Here is a 16541-nt window from a genome sequence, read left to right on the forward strand (position 1 = left end):
AACTGGATCCAACTTCAGACCGTCATTCGATTTCCACTGTTACTACCGGGATCACTACCTATGTCTCAGCTCAGGGAACTTCTAGGCCCGGGGAGCCTTGAGTTATCTCTCTGAAGTTCTCTGCTCACTTGAGAAAGCAACATCTTTTTTTGCTCAATTCTCCAGATTTTATTTTTGATTTCATGCTGCATTTTAGTCCAAAAAGTTCCCAGGCCTCTTCTCTGGTGTCCTGGGCTGCTTCTCACAGCCTGAGCTGGTTACACCATTCTTCACTGGTTACACCCAGTGACAGTTTTTTTTTGGCCGATCTCTTTTCAGGTCAGATGACATATAGGGTGACTGCACGTCCTGGTTTTCCTGTAACCATATCAGTTTATACCTGGTGTTCTCTTATAATTATTAAAAGTGTTCCTCTTTCACTCTCACAAACCTGGTTTGGATAATAATGAAAAGGATACTCAAGTTGATGTCTTCTTTGCAACCCAGCAACGGAGTCAATTCTATGAATTTTTTATTGCTTTCAGTTGCTTTTAAACATTCTTTATGTTTTTAAAAATGTGTGAACCTCCCCAACATATATGTCAAGGATATTAGTTATCTATTGCTACATGATAAACTACCCCCAAACTTAAAGCAGCAATAGACATTTACTATTTCACACAGTTTCTGTAGGTCAAGAATTTGGGAGCAGCATAACTGAGTGGTTCTGTCTTGGGGTCTCTCATGAGGTTGCAGTTGAGAAGTTCATTAGGGCTGTAGTCACCCAAAGCCTGGAATGGAGCTGGGGAATGTGTTTCTGAGATCGCCTACTCATGAGGAAGACAAGTCGGGGCTGGCTGTTGCCAGGAAGCCTCATTTCCTTAACACATGGAGCTCTCCAAGGAGCTACTTGAGTGTTTTCACAGGATGGCAGTTGGCTTTCCTCAGAGCAAGTTATCCAAGAAAGGAGAAGCAGAACTCACAATGTCTTTTATGACCTATGCTCAGAAATCATACGATGTCATTTCACAGTATCTGATTGGTTACTTGGCACATATTTGAAACGGCCATGGAGTAAAAAATATCTCATTGTATTCTTTGAGAAGAAAAACTATTCCCTGCAAGGATGAGATAATAGCAACACTAAGCGTGAACCTTATAGGTACAGCAATTTACAGATATGTACATGTATATATATGTGTGTATATATCTGCACACACAAATACATACATGTTTGCTCGTGTGTTTGTATGTGTATATACATATTTACAGATATGTATGTATCTGTAAACATATATATTTTCTTGTGTGTGTAGATAGATATAGATATAAATATAAATGTAAATATATTTAAGTAATGCTGAACTTTGGGTGAGTTTAAAGAAATAAAATACAAATACCTAGGCATAGTCAGAGGTTCTCACATTTATATTTAACAGTTATCAATGTTTGCTTAATCATTGAGTTTCCTTTTCTGACTAAACTAGAAAACAGTTCTCTGCTTATTCCGAATTGCTGCCTTGAATACAAAGCTTATGAGTTTGCATTTATTTGTTATATCATTCACTCATTCAACAAATTGTAATTGGGAGTTTACCATCTGCTAATCAAACTGTGCTAGATGGTAAGGACATAGTCCTTACCTTCAAAATGCTTAATGTTTAGAGTAGAGGAACAGACTAGAAATGATACATGTTAAAAAGTGAAACCCATAGGTTCTTACAGAGGTATAGAGAGAGGCACCAAATTCAGTCTGGTTGGAGAGAAGCCAGAAAATTATTCTAAGTTTTATGACATGACATTTGAGTAGAGTCTTGAAGGGTAAATAAAAATTTACAGGCAGATCCAGGGTGAAGAAGAAGGAGCTTTCAAGATGGAAGGAATATTATAACCATGAATGCCAAGATGTGAGAGAGGAAGTGTCTTAGGAATGGTGAGAGAGCTGGTCTGAAGAGTAGGCATGCAACAGTGTAGGGAAGCCAACAAGATACAAGTGGAATAGATCATGGGAGGGCTTGTGAGCCTCATTAAGATGCTGAAATGTAACTTGAGGGCAATGAGAAAAATGTTGAGGAATTTGCAGCAGGAATGAAACACTGATATTTTAGGAAAATTATAGTGATGGCCACTGGAGGATGGATTAGAGAGGATCAGTCTGCTGGCTGGAAGACCAACTGAAAGACTACTGCAGCCATAGAGTTGATAGCAAACAGGAGACACAAAGTGCACATATTGCCCTGGCTTCTGATTTCATGACAAATTGGCATGGCAATACTTAATACTTAACAGGTAAATCTACTATTTTTCAGTAATTTCTGTTTGTGTTAGGTGCTTAGCTCCTTTGTCTGACCCTTGAGTTCCTTCTGACCCTGGAGTACAGTGTTGTGGTCCTAACTCACTATAGCCTCAAACTCGGGCTCAAGCGATCCTTCCACCTCAGCATCCCTTGTGGCTGGAACTACAGATGCATGCCATCTATGTTGTTTTGATAGCCTTTTGCCTTAGGCTGGAAGTTAAGAGTTTATGACTGCTCTTGTGCAGGTATTATTTCCTCCACCATTAACTGAGTATTAGCATTGTGGTAGGCACATTTCATTCATTAAAAATAACTATTCGCAGTCAAGTTCAAAGGAATGGAAAGTAGAATAGTGGTTACCAGGGGCTAAGGAAAAGGGAGAACAGGAAGTTATTGTTTAGTGGGTAACAAGTTTCAGTTTGAGATAATGGAAAAGTTCTAGAGATGGATAGTGGTTGTGATTGCACACAGTGTGAATGTAGGCTGGGCACGGTGACTCACACCTGTAATCCCAGCACTTTGGGAGGCCGAGGCAGGGGGACACCTGAGGTCAGAAGTTCGAGACCAGCCTGGCCAACATGGTGAAACACCGTCTCTACTAAAAATACAAAAAAAAATTAGCCAGGCATGGTGGTACATGCCTGTAATCCCAGCTACTCAGGAGACTGAAGCAGGAGAATCACTTGAACCCAGGAGGTGGAGATTTCAGTGAGCTGAGATAGTGCCACTGCACTCCAGCTTGGGTGACAGAATGACACTCCATCTCAAATTTTAAAAAAAAAGAGATTTAATTTTGATTATTTACAGTGCTATGTCTTCTGTTTCCACTCTTATTATTTAGTACATAGAGGCTAAAGAGGCTCCCTGGTTCAAAAGCAGTGTCGAGTTTTTTTCTTCTTTTCTTTCCCTCTTTAAAGTGATAATTCATAGTTGGGTTGGCTTCTAGGGTTTTTCCATCTTTTTTTTAAATGTATTTGATTGACATGCACTTAAAATTCTTGTACCTTTACTATATACCAGAATGATAAGGAGGATGAAAAATAATGTAAGAATAATCCATGTTCTTAGAAGCTAAAGATCTGCTTAGAAGAACATGAACCTGTGCGTGCAGTACAAAAAGATCAGATGAGTGATGCTCCACAGAATTGCTTCTCAGAGAAGAGGGAGCTGTCTGGGTTGGAGCATCTGGGAAAACCCTGTGGAGGAGGTGATGCAGGGCCTGGACCCTGATGAATAAGCTGAATCTGGACACATGTAGCAAGGACCTATGGAGAAAGGGCCAAAGAAGTAACATGGTCCCAGCTTCCGGCCACTGAAAAACACTGCGTGCTCCTGCCTTTCCCCCATCACACTAGTTGTTCCTCTTTCATGTCCTTTACTCTTTTTCTTCCTCTACCAGTCCCTAAGTAATTTATTCTAGCCTTAGGCTTTAAATCAGGGGTGTCCAATCTTTTGGCTTCTCTGGGCCACACTGGAAGAAGATGAATTGTCTTGGGCTACATATAAAATACACTAACGAGAGCTGATAAGCTAAAAACAAACAACAAACAAACAAACAAAACTCATAATGTTTTAAGAAAGTTTACAAATTGTGTTGGGCTACATTGAAAGCCATCCTGGGCTGCGTGTGGCCCATGGGCCATGGGTTGGACAAGCTTGCTTTAAATAGCCTCTCAAATTTATAATTTCAGCCTCAGTCCTCCCCAAAATCCAGTCTCATGTATCTAACTGCTTGCTTGACATCTGTATCAGAGTGTCTGACAGAAATTTCAAAATGTTTGATTCTTTCTGCCCCAAACTGCTCCTGTCACCACTGTCTTCAGAATATATATACCAAATCGCGTGACTTTTCTGCACTTACCGTGCTACAGCGTTGGTTCAATAGACTGTAACTTTCACTTGTACCACTGCATTATCTTCCTCAGCAGTTGGTTAATTGTTGTCATTCTTGCCACCATACTCTATTCTCCAGGCAGCATTCCTAGCATTCCTTTTCAGTCACATATCAAGCTTTGCTACATCCTTGCTTAAAATCCGCCAACATCGCTCTTCTGGAGCACGCTTGTCAAATAGCCCTGGTGTCAGTGCCTGTGCACTCACCGTTCCCTCTACTCTGAATGTTCTTCCCCTCTCCCAATACTTGAGTGACTTGCTTTCCATTCTCACTTAAAATCCTTTTCTTTGGATAAAGGTATCTAAAATGGCCTCTTCCCCTTCATCAACTTTTACTCCTTTCCTTTAAAAAAAAAAATTATTTTAAGTACATAGGTAGTTTTAGGTATATTTGTTTTTATTTTTATTGTCTGTTTCCCACCATTGTAATGTAAGCTCCCTGGGGTCAGGGAATGTTCGTTGGTGGATCCCTATTGAGTAGAATAGTGCCTTGCATTGAGTAAATATTTGTCGAATGAATGAGCTGCCATCCTGTCGGTACACACTTTCTTATGTAAGCTGATATTCTAAGTGATGTGGTCAACATTGCCATGCAAGGTCAGTACAGTGAACCGACCACTGAAGGATAGGGCAATCCTAGCAAGACTGGTGCAGGGCTGAGATTGGGACTGGGAAAATGACATATAGCACTTGTCTGCCAGACAAGAGTATCTGGAACTCTTGGGGACTCTAGAGCCAAAAGGATATCCAAGCAAGATCTTACAGGTGACACACGGTTGCTGCCATGGCAAGCCTCTTTCAGTGGAAAGCCTGCTCAAGGAATTGAAGAGGCAAATTCTCCAACAGAAATGAACTCTGTGCATACGGGCTGCAGCCATAGTCAGCACTGAAATTTTACGTGCAGAGAAAGTTGGCAGCACTGCTGTGGAGAGTATAATATTTATCTTTCCCAATGGGCTGTGAACTTCTAGGGGGGAGAGGCTGCTGTTTCTACCATCTCCAGCCCCCAAACTCCCACAAGTCTATCTCCTTACCAACCTATATATGCTTCCCTGCCAAAGGAACGGAGCCCTGCTGGGGTTACCTGCCGTGGCACCTCTTACCTTCCTGACCGTTCTACGTTATGCCCATTTAGAGAGGTGGCCAAAGGGGATGCTGGGATCATCTGGGTACACGTACCTCTTTCAGTGTGTGATCTAGCACAATGCAGGCAGAGGTTGGGCCGATCTTTAGAGGATCCAACTAAATTCATGGAGGAGTTTTGGGCTTATTTGAGTTAACTTGGGGAGATATTCATATTATCTTGTCCACGATCTGCACCACTGGGGAAAAGCAGTGTATTTGGGTAGAGGCCCAGGCTTATGCTTACAACTTGTCTGCTGGGGATCTTGAACAATACACTGTGGGGAGCCACATCCATGCTTAGCAATGACCCTTACTGGAACTATCAACAGGGCCAGGTTGATCTAAGAAAAATCATATGGTGACTTGTTTAGTGGAGGGAATGAAACAATATACCACTAAGCCTGTGAACTATAATAATAAAGAAAAAGAAATAAGAAAAGGATTGAAATTCAGCTTTGTTTCAGGGGTGCCTTTGTGGAGACCCTAAGAATATATACTAACATTGACCTCAGTACTGATGCTGGCCAAATTGTACTAGAGACACACTTTATTAGCCAGTCAGTACCTGACAGAAGAAGAACATTATAGAAATTGGCTTTGGGACTCTACATGCCTATTAATGACATATTTGATGTGGCTTTCGGGGTATTCAATAATAGAGACGGGGCTCTATTGGCTGAAGGGCTGAAATGGCTGAAATGACCCAGAATGGCAAAAAATGGGATAGACAGCCAGCCCAAATGATAGCAGCACTGTAAAGAGTCCCCTGCAATCTCAGGGTCACCCAGAAAGACTCTTCACTGCAGACCAAACAGGCTCAATAGCAAACCTGCAGGCAACGGTTGCTGCTCCAAGTGTGAGAAGTCAGGACACTGGAGCAAGGACTGTGCCAGCCAAGGAAGCCCACCCAGACCCTTTCCTCACTGCAAGCAGGAGGGCCATTGGAAAAGGAATTGCCCTCAGCTCTGAAGGGAGAGGAGGAAAGCCGGTGCCGTAATGGCCATAACTGAGGACTGAAGGGGCTTGAGGGCCCTGGCAGCTCCCATAAAAGGCATGGTCATCACAATTGAGGAGACTCTTGACGTGACAGGTTAGAATATCCTTGAATTCATTCTTTTGACGGTGTCAAGAGCCTGGACACCAGCTGGGGTCAAGGTCCCACCGACACCTGGGAACCCCCCAGCTCACTGGTATCACCTGGGCTGCAGCAGCACCCTGCATTCATAGTCAGCCTCGGCTTTCTGACCTGGCAACTGATTTCTTTAGTCTGTCCTACATGGCAAATACTGAGAAAGAGAAGAATTCTTTTTTCATTCTGAAGGACACAAATCCTGCCTAAGACTGAACATTTGATAGAGTTCTGCAAATGGAAAAGAAAAACATAGCAGCATCCTCAGTGTGAGTATCTGTGCCTCTGCCACAAAGATGTGATAAAACGGCTCAGCGAATTTTCTTGCTGGGGATACTGATGATCACAGAGCAGGAGAGGTGGTTTCCCTCCAAAATCACACTGAAGAGCCTGTTGCTTTCCCTCCTTTTCTTTTTATTCTTGTTTCGTCTTAAGCAAATACTTTTTTTGAGCAATAGAACAATGTTTTGAATTCAGTTCAGTAACATCCCTGAGAGTTACTCCGTGCAAGAGAATCAACAGCATGTGACAGAAACCCTGGTTTCTCTAGCGTGCCTGGCACAATGTGTTACCCTGAGCCTTGGTCCCAGGTCGCTGAACTCTTGCATTAGTGTGGGTCTGACCAGTTAGCACGCTCCTTTTTGGATGCCTTCTTACATTCACTCCAGCTTTCATCAGATAACTATCCCCACCCTAGTTTCTCTAAAGCAGTTCTGGTGTGTGCATTCTTTCCTTTCCTCCCCACAAATTACTACAAAACCGATGTCAGGTAGTTTCCTGTCAATTAATTCCCAAATTAGCATTTCTAAAGTCTACTTTAAAATTTTCTTCCTTTTATCTTTTTCTGACTCAACATTAATATCTTCCTTTCAGATATCGCTAACCCCCACCACCCCCATCCCTGCCCAACCCCTAGCACTAATTGGTTAATTGTTTCTTTCTTAGATTGCAGAAAAATAGAAATATCTAAATGGGGGACTCAGAAAATACAGAGCTCTTAAATCACAGACTTGGAATTGAGAATCATTACAAGCCATTAATCATTACAGGCCTCACCGGAAATGAATGCATGAGAATTTTTCATTGCTCTTATTAGGTATGTGCCTACCAGACTTCTTCAGGAGGATTTTCTGAAGCCCCAGGTAAGGGTTTGGGCACTGAGATGAAAACAAACATGAGAAGCCCCACTTTGCCAGTGTGTGTGTATGTATCTGTGTGTGAGAAGAGACTGGCAGAAGGCGCTGGGTGTGGGATGGGGACTAATGGAGGTGGTGGAGTGTTAGGTCCCCTCTGATGTGTGTGTTTAGTGCGCCATCTGGTGACTGAAGCTCACAGAGGGAAGAAAGCCTGAGGTCCTAGGAAGACAGGCACAACTCAGGGTTGGGATGGCTCCTCAGGGTCAACTCTAGGTTGCTAAAGGGGCTGTATTTCAGCTTTACCAGCGCACAGGTGACGAATGCTGTGCACATCACGGAGAGGTTTGTGTAAGTCATGACTTATTCGAGGAAAATAATAAAGGACTTTAAGGACCTATTGAGAAAAACAAAAAGTACTGTTACACAATTATTCCAGACACTAGGACTCTGAAAGTATAAGTACTCTGGTTGAACAAATAAATGAAACTCTTCTATGAACATAGGAAACGCAAAAAGGAATTGAAGGAAGAGAAAAAACTGAAGGCATGGGTAGAAAATGAAAGAGAGAGGCAGGATAGCATCACATTTTGTAGGCTGTTCTAAACCTGGGTTCACATTTCAGAGCTCCTGCTTACCGTTTATGGGACAATAGGCAATTTATTTAAACTCACCAAGCCTCAGTTTGCTCATCTATAAAATGAGGATCATTCTATTTACTTCGTAAGGATACTGTGAGGGTTAAATAAAAGAATTCACGAAAATACTAAGCCCAAAGCTTCACATGAAAATGGTCCATAAAGGGTGGTTGTTATAAGCAGAGAAGAGAAAAGGAAATGAAAAGACAGAAGGGAGAAAGCCCAGTAAGGATAGGGTAGGATGCATTAGGAAATTATGAGAAAGGAAGTAACATCTAGGACCCTCCAACTTAGCTCAAGGCCAGGTTGGTCAGCCCAACAGGTGAATGCCATGAAGGCTGCAATCTATGACTCCAGTGGACAGAGGGTCTCTGCCTGAAGTCCACTTTTGTTATTGTCCTCACAAGTGTCTGAGAGAATGCCACAGCAGGGCCAGCCATCCTTCTTGGTATCGCTGGGAGTTTAAGGTGTGGCCTGGCAGCTCTACAGTTAACCTCTATACAGGACTTCCTCAGTTCCATGCTCATAGCTTATGTGAAAAAATGTCAAATGTGACCAGGGCCAGATGGGGCTGATCAAGGTGTAACAACTAGGGATGAAGTTTGATCCAGTGAAGGTCGCTATTAGCATGACTGAGCTTGCAAGGAGGTTTCTGAGAACCCTGGCTTGCCACTGTTGGTGGCAGTTAATAGTGACCTGGAAGGTCAGCTCGCCCAGCATGGCCAGAAGAAATATCCATGTAACCTGAGGCCCCTTCCTTCTCCACTGACAGAATCCTCATGGCAGACTCAGAAGCCCAAAGCTGCCTCACCCTCCCTTCTGGCTACTTCTACGGATTGCCTGAAGCCCTTCGGACATCTAAAGTCTCTGCAGAGGAACATATTGCACTACACACACACACACACACACACACACACACACACACACACAAACAATCAGTGACTCGGGACCTCCAAGGAAGCCCTTAGTCTACCATCTGCAGCCAGATCTTTGAAGCTAGAGATCATAATGCCCATTCCCTGATGTAATAGTCAACTGCAATCTCGACTTGCAGCCATTGCCTGCATTTCTAACCTTTTACCAGCTTCCTTCCATGCCGAGGAGAAACTAGGACCAAGAACACAGTAATATGATCCCCAATTAGCATAAAATAAAAACAACCTAGTCATGTTTTCCATGGGGTTTTCCAACCTCAAACTAAAAGCACAAAGCAGGCAGAAAGATATAAAAATATACACATGGGACTATAAATACATATAGACTGTCTGTGTCTGCACAGCCAAGCACCCTGACCCAAATGAGTATCTGTCTCTAAGAAAAGCATGTAGCCTGATGCAGAAATCTGAGAATTTTCTCCTTCCAAAGTGCAGTGTAAGAACAGACTGGAAGAGAAGGTACCCCGATGACTTGGTTTGGAAGGGGTTAAGTCACCAGTCATCCTATTCTAGAGTGATTTATGATGATGTGTGGAGTTTCAAAACTTTCCCCCACCCCAAAGAACAGCCCTCTCCCTCCTCACTGAGTCCACTCCGAACGTGCTGAAATGGGAAGGAGGCGGTGTTTTGCTGATCTGTTAAATTCTTAGTGAAGTTTCCTTGATTTCCAGTGGCTGCTGTTGTTTGAGTTTGGTTTGGAGCAAAACTGAGGTAGTCCTAACATTTCTGGGACTGAATCCAGGCAAGAGAAAGAAGAAAAAGAAGAAGAAAAAGAGGAGGAAAAAGGTAGGGAGAAATAAAGGGAGGAGAGAAGCATAGGGAAAGAAAAAAGTCCTTTTTCGACATCACATTCCTGTGTTTTCCCTCAGCCTGGAAAACATATTAATCCCAGTGCTTTTACGCCCGGAAACAAAGAGACTAAGCCAGACTGTGGGGGAAAGGGAGATAAGAAGGATCCTGGAACTTTAAAGAGGGAAAGAGTGAGATTCAGAAATCGCCGGGACTGGACTTTAAGGGACGTCCTGTGTCGGCACAAGGGACTGGCACACACAGACACACAAGACCAAGGAGAAACTGCAGACAAATGGAGATACAAAGACTTATAAGGACAGCTCCTTTCACCTCATCCTACTTGTCCAGAAGGTAAAAAGACACAGCCAGAAAGAAAAGGAACCGGCTCAGCTCTCAGATCAGGACGGGCTGTGGATCTGTGGCGGTACTCTGAAAGCTGGAGCTACAGCACACCCCTTTTGTATTGCTCACCCTCGGAAAAGAGAGAGGGCTGGGAGGAAAAGTAGTTCATCTAGGAAACTGTCCTGGGAACCAAACTTCTGATTTCTTTTGCAACCCTCTGCATTCCATCTCTATGAGCCACCATGTAAGTGTGTAATCCTTTCTGTCTTTGGTGTGTTTGTTTGTTTCTTTGTCGCTTATTTTGAAGGAATGAAATGTGAATGTTGTCATAATTAATATGCCAGTTTGCATTTTCTTTGGAGCATCCAGAGCCTTAGTTGAAACAGTGCAAGCATGCTGACTGGGAAACTGAATTGGATTTCCTGCTTAATGTAACTGTCTCTGTTAAACACTAACAAATTATAGGGGCTTGAAAGTAACAGAATCTCATCCCATTTTCCATCTCCTGACCTCCCTCCTTCTTCCCTAACCACCCTTTTCCCCTCCCCTTGGCTGAGATGCAGAAAAAGAAAATGACCAGCTCTGTTTCCAGTTAAATAATTTTCTTCCTTTTTTCCCCCTCCCCTTTGTCTTATGACCTCGGTGCATCGCAAAGTGGATTACACAATGACATGGAGAATGGGACCCCGTTTCACTATGCTGTTGGCCATGTGGCTCGTGTGTGGATCAGAACCCCACCCCCACGCCACGATCAGACACAGCCATGGAGGGCGGAAAGTGCCTTTGGTTTCTCCGGACAGTAGTAGGCCAGCTCGGTTTCTGAGGCACACTGGGAGGTCTCGTGGAATTGAGAGATCCACTCTGGAACAACCAAACCTTCAGCCTCTCCAGAGAAGGAGGAGTGTGCCCGTGTTGAGACTAGCTCGCGCAACGGAGCCGCCAGCCCGCGTGGACGTCAATGGGGCCCCCATGAGACCTGAGCAAAGACCAGGGGCCAGGAGCTCTCCGCGTGAGATGATCAGAGATGAGGGGTCCTCAGCTCGGTCAAGAATGTTGCGTTTCCCTTCGGGATCCAGCTCTCCCAACATCCTTGCCAGCTTTGCAGGGAAGAACAGAGTGTGGGTCATCTCAGCCCCTCACGCCTCGGAAGGCTACTACCGCCTCATGATGAGCCTGCTGAAGGACGATGTGTACTGTGAGCTGGCGGAGAGGCATATCCAACAGATTGTGCTCTTCCACCAGGCAGGCGAGGAAGGAGGCAAGGTGAGAAGGATCACCAGTGAGGGCCAGATCCTGGAGCAGACCCTGGACCCCAGCCTCATCCCTAAGCTGATGAACTTCCTGAAGCTGGAGAAGGGCAAGTTTGGCATGGTGCTGCTGAAGAAGACGCTGCAGGTGGAGGAGCGCTACCCATACCCCGTTAGGCTGGAAGCCATGTACGAGGTCATCGACCAAGGCCCCATCCGTAGGATCGAGAAGATCAGGCAGAAGGGCTTTGTCCAGAAATGTAAGGCAGCTGGTGTAGAGGGCCAGGTGGTGGAGGAGGGGAATGATGGTGGAGGTGGAGCAGGAAGGCCGAGCCTGGGCAGCGAGAAGAGGAAAGAGGATCCCAGGAGAGCACAAGTCCCACCAACCAGAGAGAGTCGGGTGAAGGTCCTGAGAAAACTGGCTGCCACTACACCAGCTTTGCCCCCACCTCCCTCAACCCCCAGGGCCACCATCCTTCCTCCTGCTCCAGCCACAACAGTTACTCGGTCCACGTCCCGGGCGGTAACAGTTGCTGCAAGACCTATGACCACCACTGCCTTTCCCACCACGCAGAGGCCCTGGACCCCCTCACCCTCCCACAGGCCTCCTACAACCACTGAGGTGACCACTGCCAGGAGACCCTCAGTTTCAGAGAATCTTTACCCTCCATCCCGGAAGGATCAGCACAGGGAGAGGCCACAGACAACCAGGAGACCCAGCAAGGCCACCAGCTTGGAGAGCTTCACAGATGCCCCTCCCACCACCATTTCAGAGCCCAGCACAAGGGCTGCTGGCCCAGGCCGTTTCCGGGACAACCGCATGGACAGGCGGGAACATGGCCATCGAGACCCAAATGTGGTGCCAGGTCCTCCCAAGCCAGCAAAGGAGAAACCTCCCAAAAAGAAGGCCCAGGACAAAATTCTTAGTAATGAGTATGAGGAGAAGTATGACCTCAGCCGGCCTACTGCCTCTCAGCTGGAGGAGGAGCTGCAGGTGGGGAATGTTCCCCTTAAAAAAGCAAAGGAGTCTAAAAAGCATGAAAAGCTTGAGAAACCCGAGAAGGAGAAGAAAAAAAAGATGAAGAATGAGAATGCAGACAAGTTACTTAAGAGTGAAAAGCAAATGAAGAAGTCTGAGAAAAAGAGCAAGCAAGAGAAAGAGAAGAGCAAGAAGAAAAAAGGAGGTAAAACAGAACAGGATGGCTATCAGAAACCCACCAACAAACACTTCACACAGAGTCCCAAGAAGTCAGTGGCCGACCTGCTGGGGTCCTTTGAAGGCAAACGAAGGCTCCTTGTAAGTAGCCTTCTCCTTGGCGTTGTTCTATGAGCTGAGGCAGGGCATGTTAATGTCTGTCTTATTAGTTATATAAAAATCATATTGCTAGATGCCAGATTGTGGCTGAACCTGTACTGTGTCAAGAAGCTCAGAAGTCTGGCAAAAGAGGGCAGCAAGCCAATAGCTCCTTCTGGTTTAGTGCCCTACGAAGTTCTGCTCACACAACTCATGGCCCTGTGGCACAAAGTCAATGGCTGGGGGACCCTAGACATGAGCCCAGGAGAACACCTGTAGTCAGCTTCTTCCAGACCTGTAGGGACCCTTCCCCCATTTCTTCCCCTCTCTTCCAAGGGATATTTCGGGACAGAGCTCCCTTTTACCAAGTCCCAAGGATGAAAAGAATGATGAAATTCCTAAAAGGAAGTGCATTGACTTCAGTCACATCTTATTAAAAGGGTTTCTGTCTGTCTGATTTAGGAACTAGAATCTTGTCTATGGGACAATAGCAGAGGTCCCCTCTTTCCCTAATTAGGTCTATATCAACACTGGAGTGCTCAAAAAAAAGACAGCTTGGGTGGGGAGTGGGGATGACTGGGAGTAGGGAAGGGTCTTTATTAGTGTGACCTTCATGGATCCTTTTAAAATGAGCTATCAGAAATCTTCTCCCCTTAAAGCCTACCTCTCCCATCGCTGTCCAACTACTAGGAAGAGCCAAAGGGTGGAATGTGAGAAACTGAGTTAATTGCTTCAATTTCCGCTACTCTAGAAATACACCTGAATTTGAAATCTAGATGTCAGTTTCTCCGGGGGCTCTGTAAAATGTGTATGCGTACGTGCATGTGCCTGTGCACCAGTGTGTGAAAAAGGAGACAAGCTGTCCCTACTTGCCCTTGGTCTGTGGTTCTGAGTGCCACTCGTGTTGAGTAAGTCACAGATGCATCTCAGCAACCCTCTCTTTTGGCCATCACTTGCCACCACCAAATGAGGGCTTTGGGCAGGAATGAGCCAAATAAAAGGGCAGATTTTATCAGTGATGTGCAAATGGCTCCTTCTCCTCTTCATGTCTTCTCTTTCCCTCTTACTGCCCCTCCAAAATTTCTACCCCTGGCTCTTAAGGCTAGCTTTTTACTCCAGGCTGTCAAGGAGGAAAAGGATATTGTTGCCATTAATTCTGGGTAAAAGATCAATAAATTGATGTTGGGTAGTGTGAGTCAGGAATGATTTTTTCAGATGCCTGGGTGAGAGAATCAACTTATGCCGCTGAGGGCAGCACCCATCCTCCTGAAGGCACAAGGTGACTGCACACCCTGCATTTCCCCCACCAAAAGAAACAGGCTCTCTTTTCTCAAGGCATTTCTTAGAGAATCTTTTAGGTTTTCCAAGCTAGCCTAAATTTTGGTTAATGATCTGGGCAGAGGAACTCTGGTGCCCATTTATCATGTGTTGTTTCAGAAAGTTTAAATGTACATTTGAAATATTACTCAGAGCAAAGTTCTTTGTGATGTTTATCACGAGTGGGACATAGCGCAAATTCTCTTAGCTGTTTACATGGATAGTAGGTCTGTGTATTAGAGCAAAACCTAGCTCTGGTTGATTCTAAGGGTTTATTTGTATGCCTCTGTGTGTTTTGTTATATATTTTCTGTATATTGGTGCAATATCTAACCAGAGCCTTAACGTGTCTATATAAACTTAGGTTATCAGGTGATAGGCCACTTGGATATTCTCAGTGTACATATATTTAAATGGGAATGTTCCCATTAGAACAAAAAAGAAATCAGATTTCAGAGTATAACTCTACCTGACACTTGAATGTCTGTTAGGGAGCCCCTGGGGGCAAACTGCTCTCTTTGGGGCATGGGAAAGCGTTAGTGGTTTGCTCCAATGCTCTCCTCCTGAGTATCTACAACTTTATCCAACCCATTAAAATACATCACCCAACTCTGTTCATTTAGCCAACAGGGCAGGCAAAATGTTCCTCATGGTCAGGTTTAAAAAAAGAAAATCACGGGTAAAATGTCAGGATTGTAATTGTGCACCCATCTGGCAAATATTTCCCATTGCCGCCAGCTTGTGAGTCAAAAGAAAGGGGTTTTCATAGTGTATTCCTGATATTAGTCATACTTTTCATTTCTCCCTCCTTCTCCCCACTCCTTTAGTCGGGGATCTGAAAGCCCAGCTGGGCCATTCCTGCTTTTAATGGTATCCCTGCTTATAAATTTCTAGCAAATGAAACTCAAATGACAGCTTCTGCTGATGTCATGTGAGGCAAAACAGAAACCAGCTGGAATTGCTCCTGGCAGTGTTGGTTCTTTGGGCTAGTGAGAGAACCAGGTTTGTTATTAGAAAGAAAATACTAACAGAGGGCTTTTCAGACTTTTGATCCTACGTGCGCCCAGCTGATGATCATATCAGAAATGTGTCTTCTGAAGAGCTAATGATGTCTAAAGTAAGAATGGATTAGAAAAGACCAAATGAAATAAACATGATACCAAAGCAAAAGATGGAGAGAAAAGAAGTTTTCACCAGAGAGGAGACCAATGGGTGAAAAACATTGTTGGTGCGGTTTAGCCTTTGCCACTCACTTTTCCCATCAAACTTGGCTAATGTTACTCAGGAACCTCAGTGATTCAATTACTATTCATTAAGGTTTAGCACTCTCAAGCTATTTAAATATGGCTGAGAACAGCTACCTCCAACTGGCCTTAACTTAACCCAGTAAACTCAAACTGAAAGCAGGTTTACATTCCATGAAATTTTGTGCAGGACTTTCAGCTCATCTTCTCAGCTTTTCAGTAACCTGGTACTTAACTACCGTTTATTGTAAACCCTTAGTGCTTTCTCCTTATTTATACCATTCTTTAGATGTGGACATATCACATAACTGCTACTTAACAATTACAGAAACACTAACAGCAATGGTGTAGGTCCCAGGTGGATGGCTTCCTAGAGGCCTTCACAGGAGCTGCAGGTGGAGCCGGGTGTCCTATTTTTAGACTAGTGTTCACTCTTTCAAACCTCCTGCCTCTAAACCTGTTGAGGAAGAAGGGCACATCCTGCAAAGTACTTTGCCAAGACTGTATGGTTTAATTCTCGAAACAATCCCTCAATGAATGATTTATTAACCCCTTTCTACACATGAGAAAACAGAACCTAAGATATATAGCTAATATGTGGTGAAGTCAGAATTAGAACTCAGATCTGTTTGAGTTGAAAGCTCAAATTCAGGCCAATCTCCCTTTCTGATCTCTTTTGAATATGAACTTCCTGTGGGACATGCCATAAAGTGAAGGGGAAACTGAGGAATGATCTTGCCAGTTAATAAATATGAATTTAAAAAGTTAATACATATGAATACAAATAAATTTAAAAATTCATTTTCAACCTTGAGTCACCCAGATAAGTGGTAAAGGATTGCTAAGCACAAATGTGGAGTTTCTGCCTTTAATACACAGCTAGTCCTCTGCACTCAATTCTCTGGCTTTCCAGACAGTCAGTCAAAAACAATAGATTGGATTCCAGTTAACCTAATCCTTCAAACAGCTTGGTGTCAGTTTGAGGTTGACGATAGTGAGAGTATAGGTAAGCTTATCACCAAAGCATTGCGCTATGGGGAGTATAGCTGACAAGCCATCATTCTGCGCTCTGAGATCTATTCACTTGTCAATGAACAAGGGACCTCAAATGCTGAATTGAATGAATTCAAGAGCAAGTTTAAGAATTCTTTGAGGCCGGGCGCGGTGGCTCAAGCCTG

The 16541-nt window shown here is 44.2% G+C and overlaps 1 protein-coding gene across 4 annotated transcripts in view; it reads left to right on the top strand.

The window, feature by feature from the left end:
• Positions 1-9420: 9420 nt before the first annotated feature.
• CCDC80 (coiled-coil domain containing 80) overlaps positions 9421-16541 on the top strand; it is a 36445-nt gene continuing 29324 nt past the window's right edge. Inside the window, exons 1-3 of one of the 4 annotated variants that reach the window (XM_011973109.1) lie at positions 9544-9914; positions 9998-10506; positions 10918-12806. In XM_011973109.1, the coding sequence (XP_011828499.1) occupies positions 10929-12806 (1878 nt within the window). In that variant the 5' untranslated portion in view covers positions 9544-9914; positions 9998-10506; positions 10918-10928. Of the gene's footprint in view, positions 10507-10777; positions 12807-16541 lie in introns of those variants that run through there. The other 3 variants (XM_011973108.1, XM_011973110.1, XM_011973112.1) reach the window with 3 other exon arrangements.

Source organism: Mandrillus leucophaeus, unplaced genomic scaffold (assembly GCF_000951045.1).
Source record: "Mandrillus leucophaeus isolate KB7577 unplaced genomic scaffold, Mleu.le_1.0 Scaffold1342, whole genome shotgun sequence".
In the NCBI taxonomy this organism is placed as follows: Eukaryota; Metazoa; Chordata; class Mammalia; order Primates; family Cercopithecidae; genus Mandrillus; species Mandrillus leucophaeus.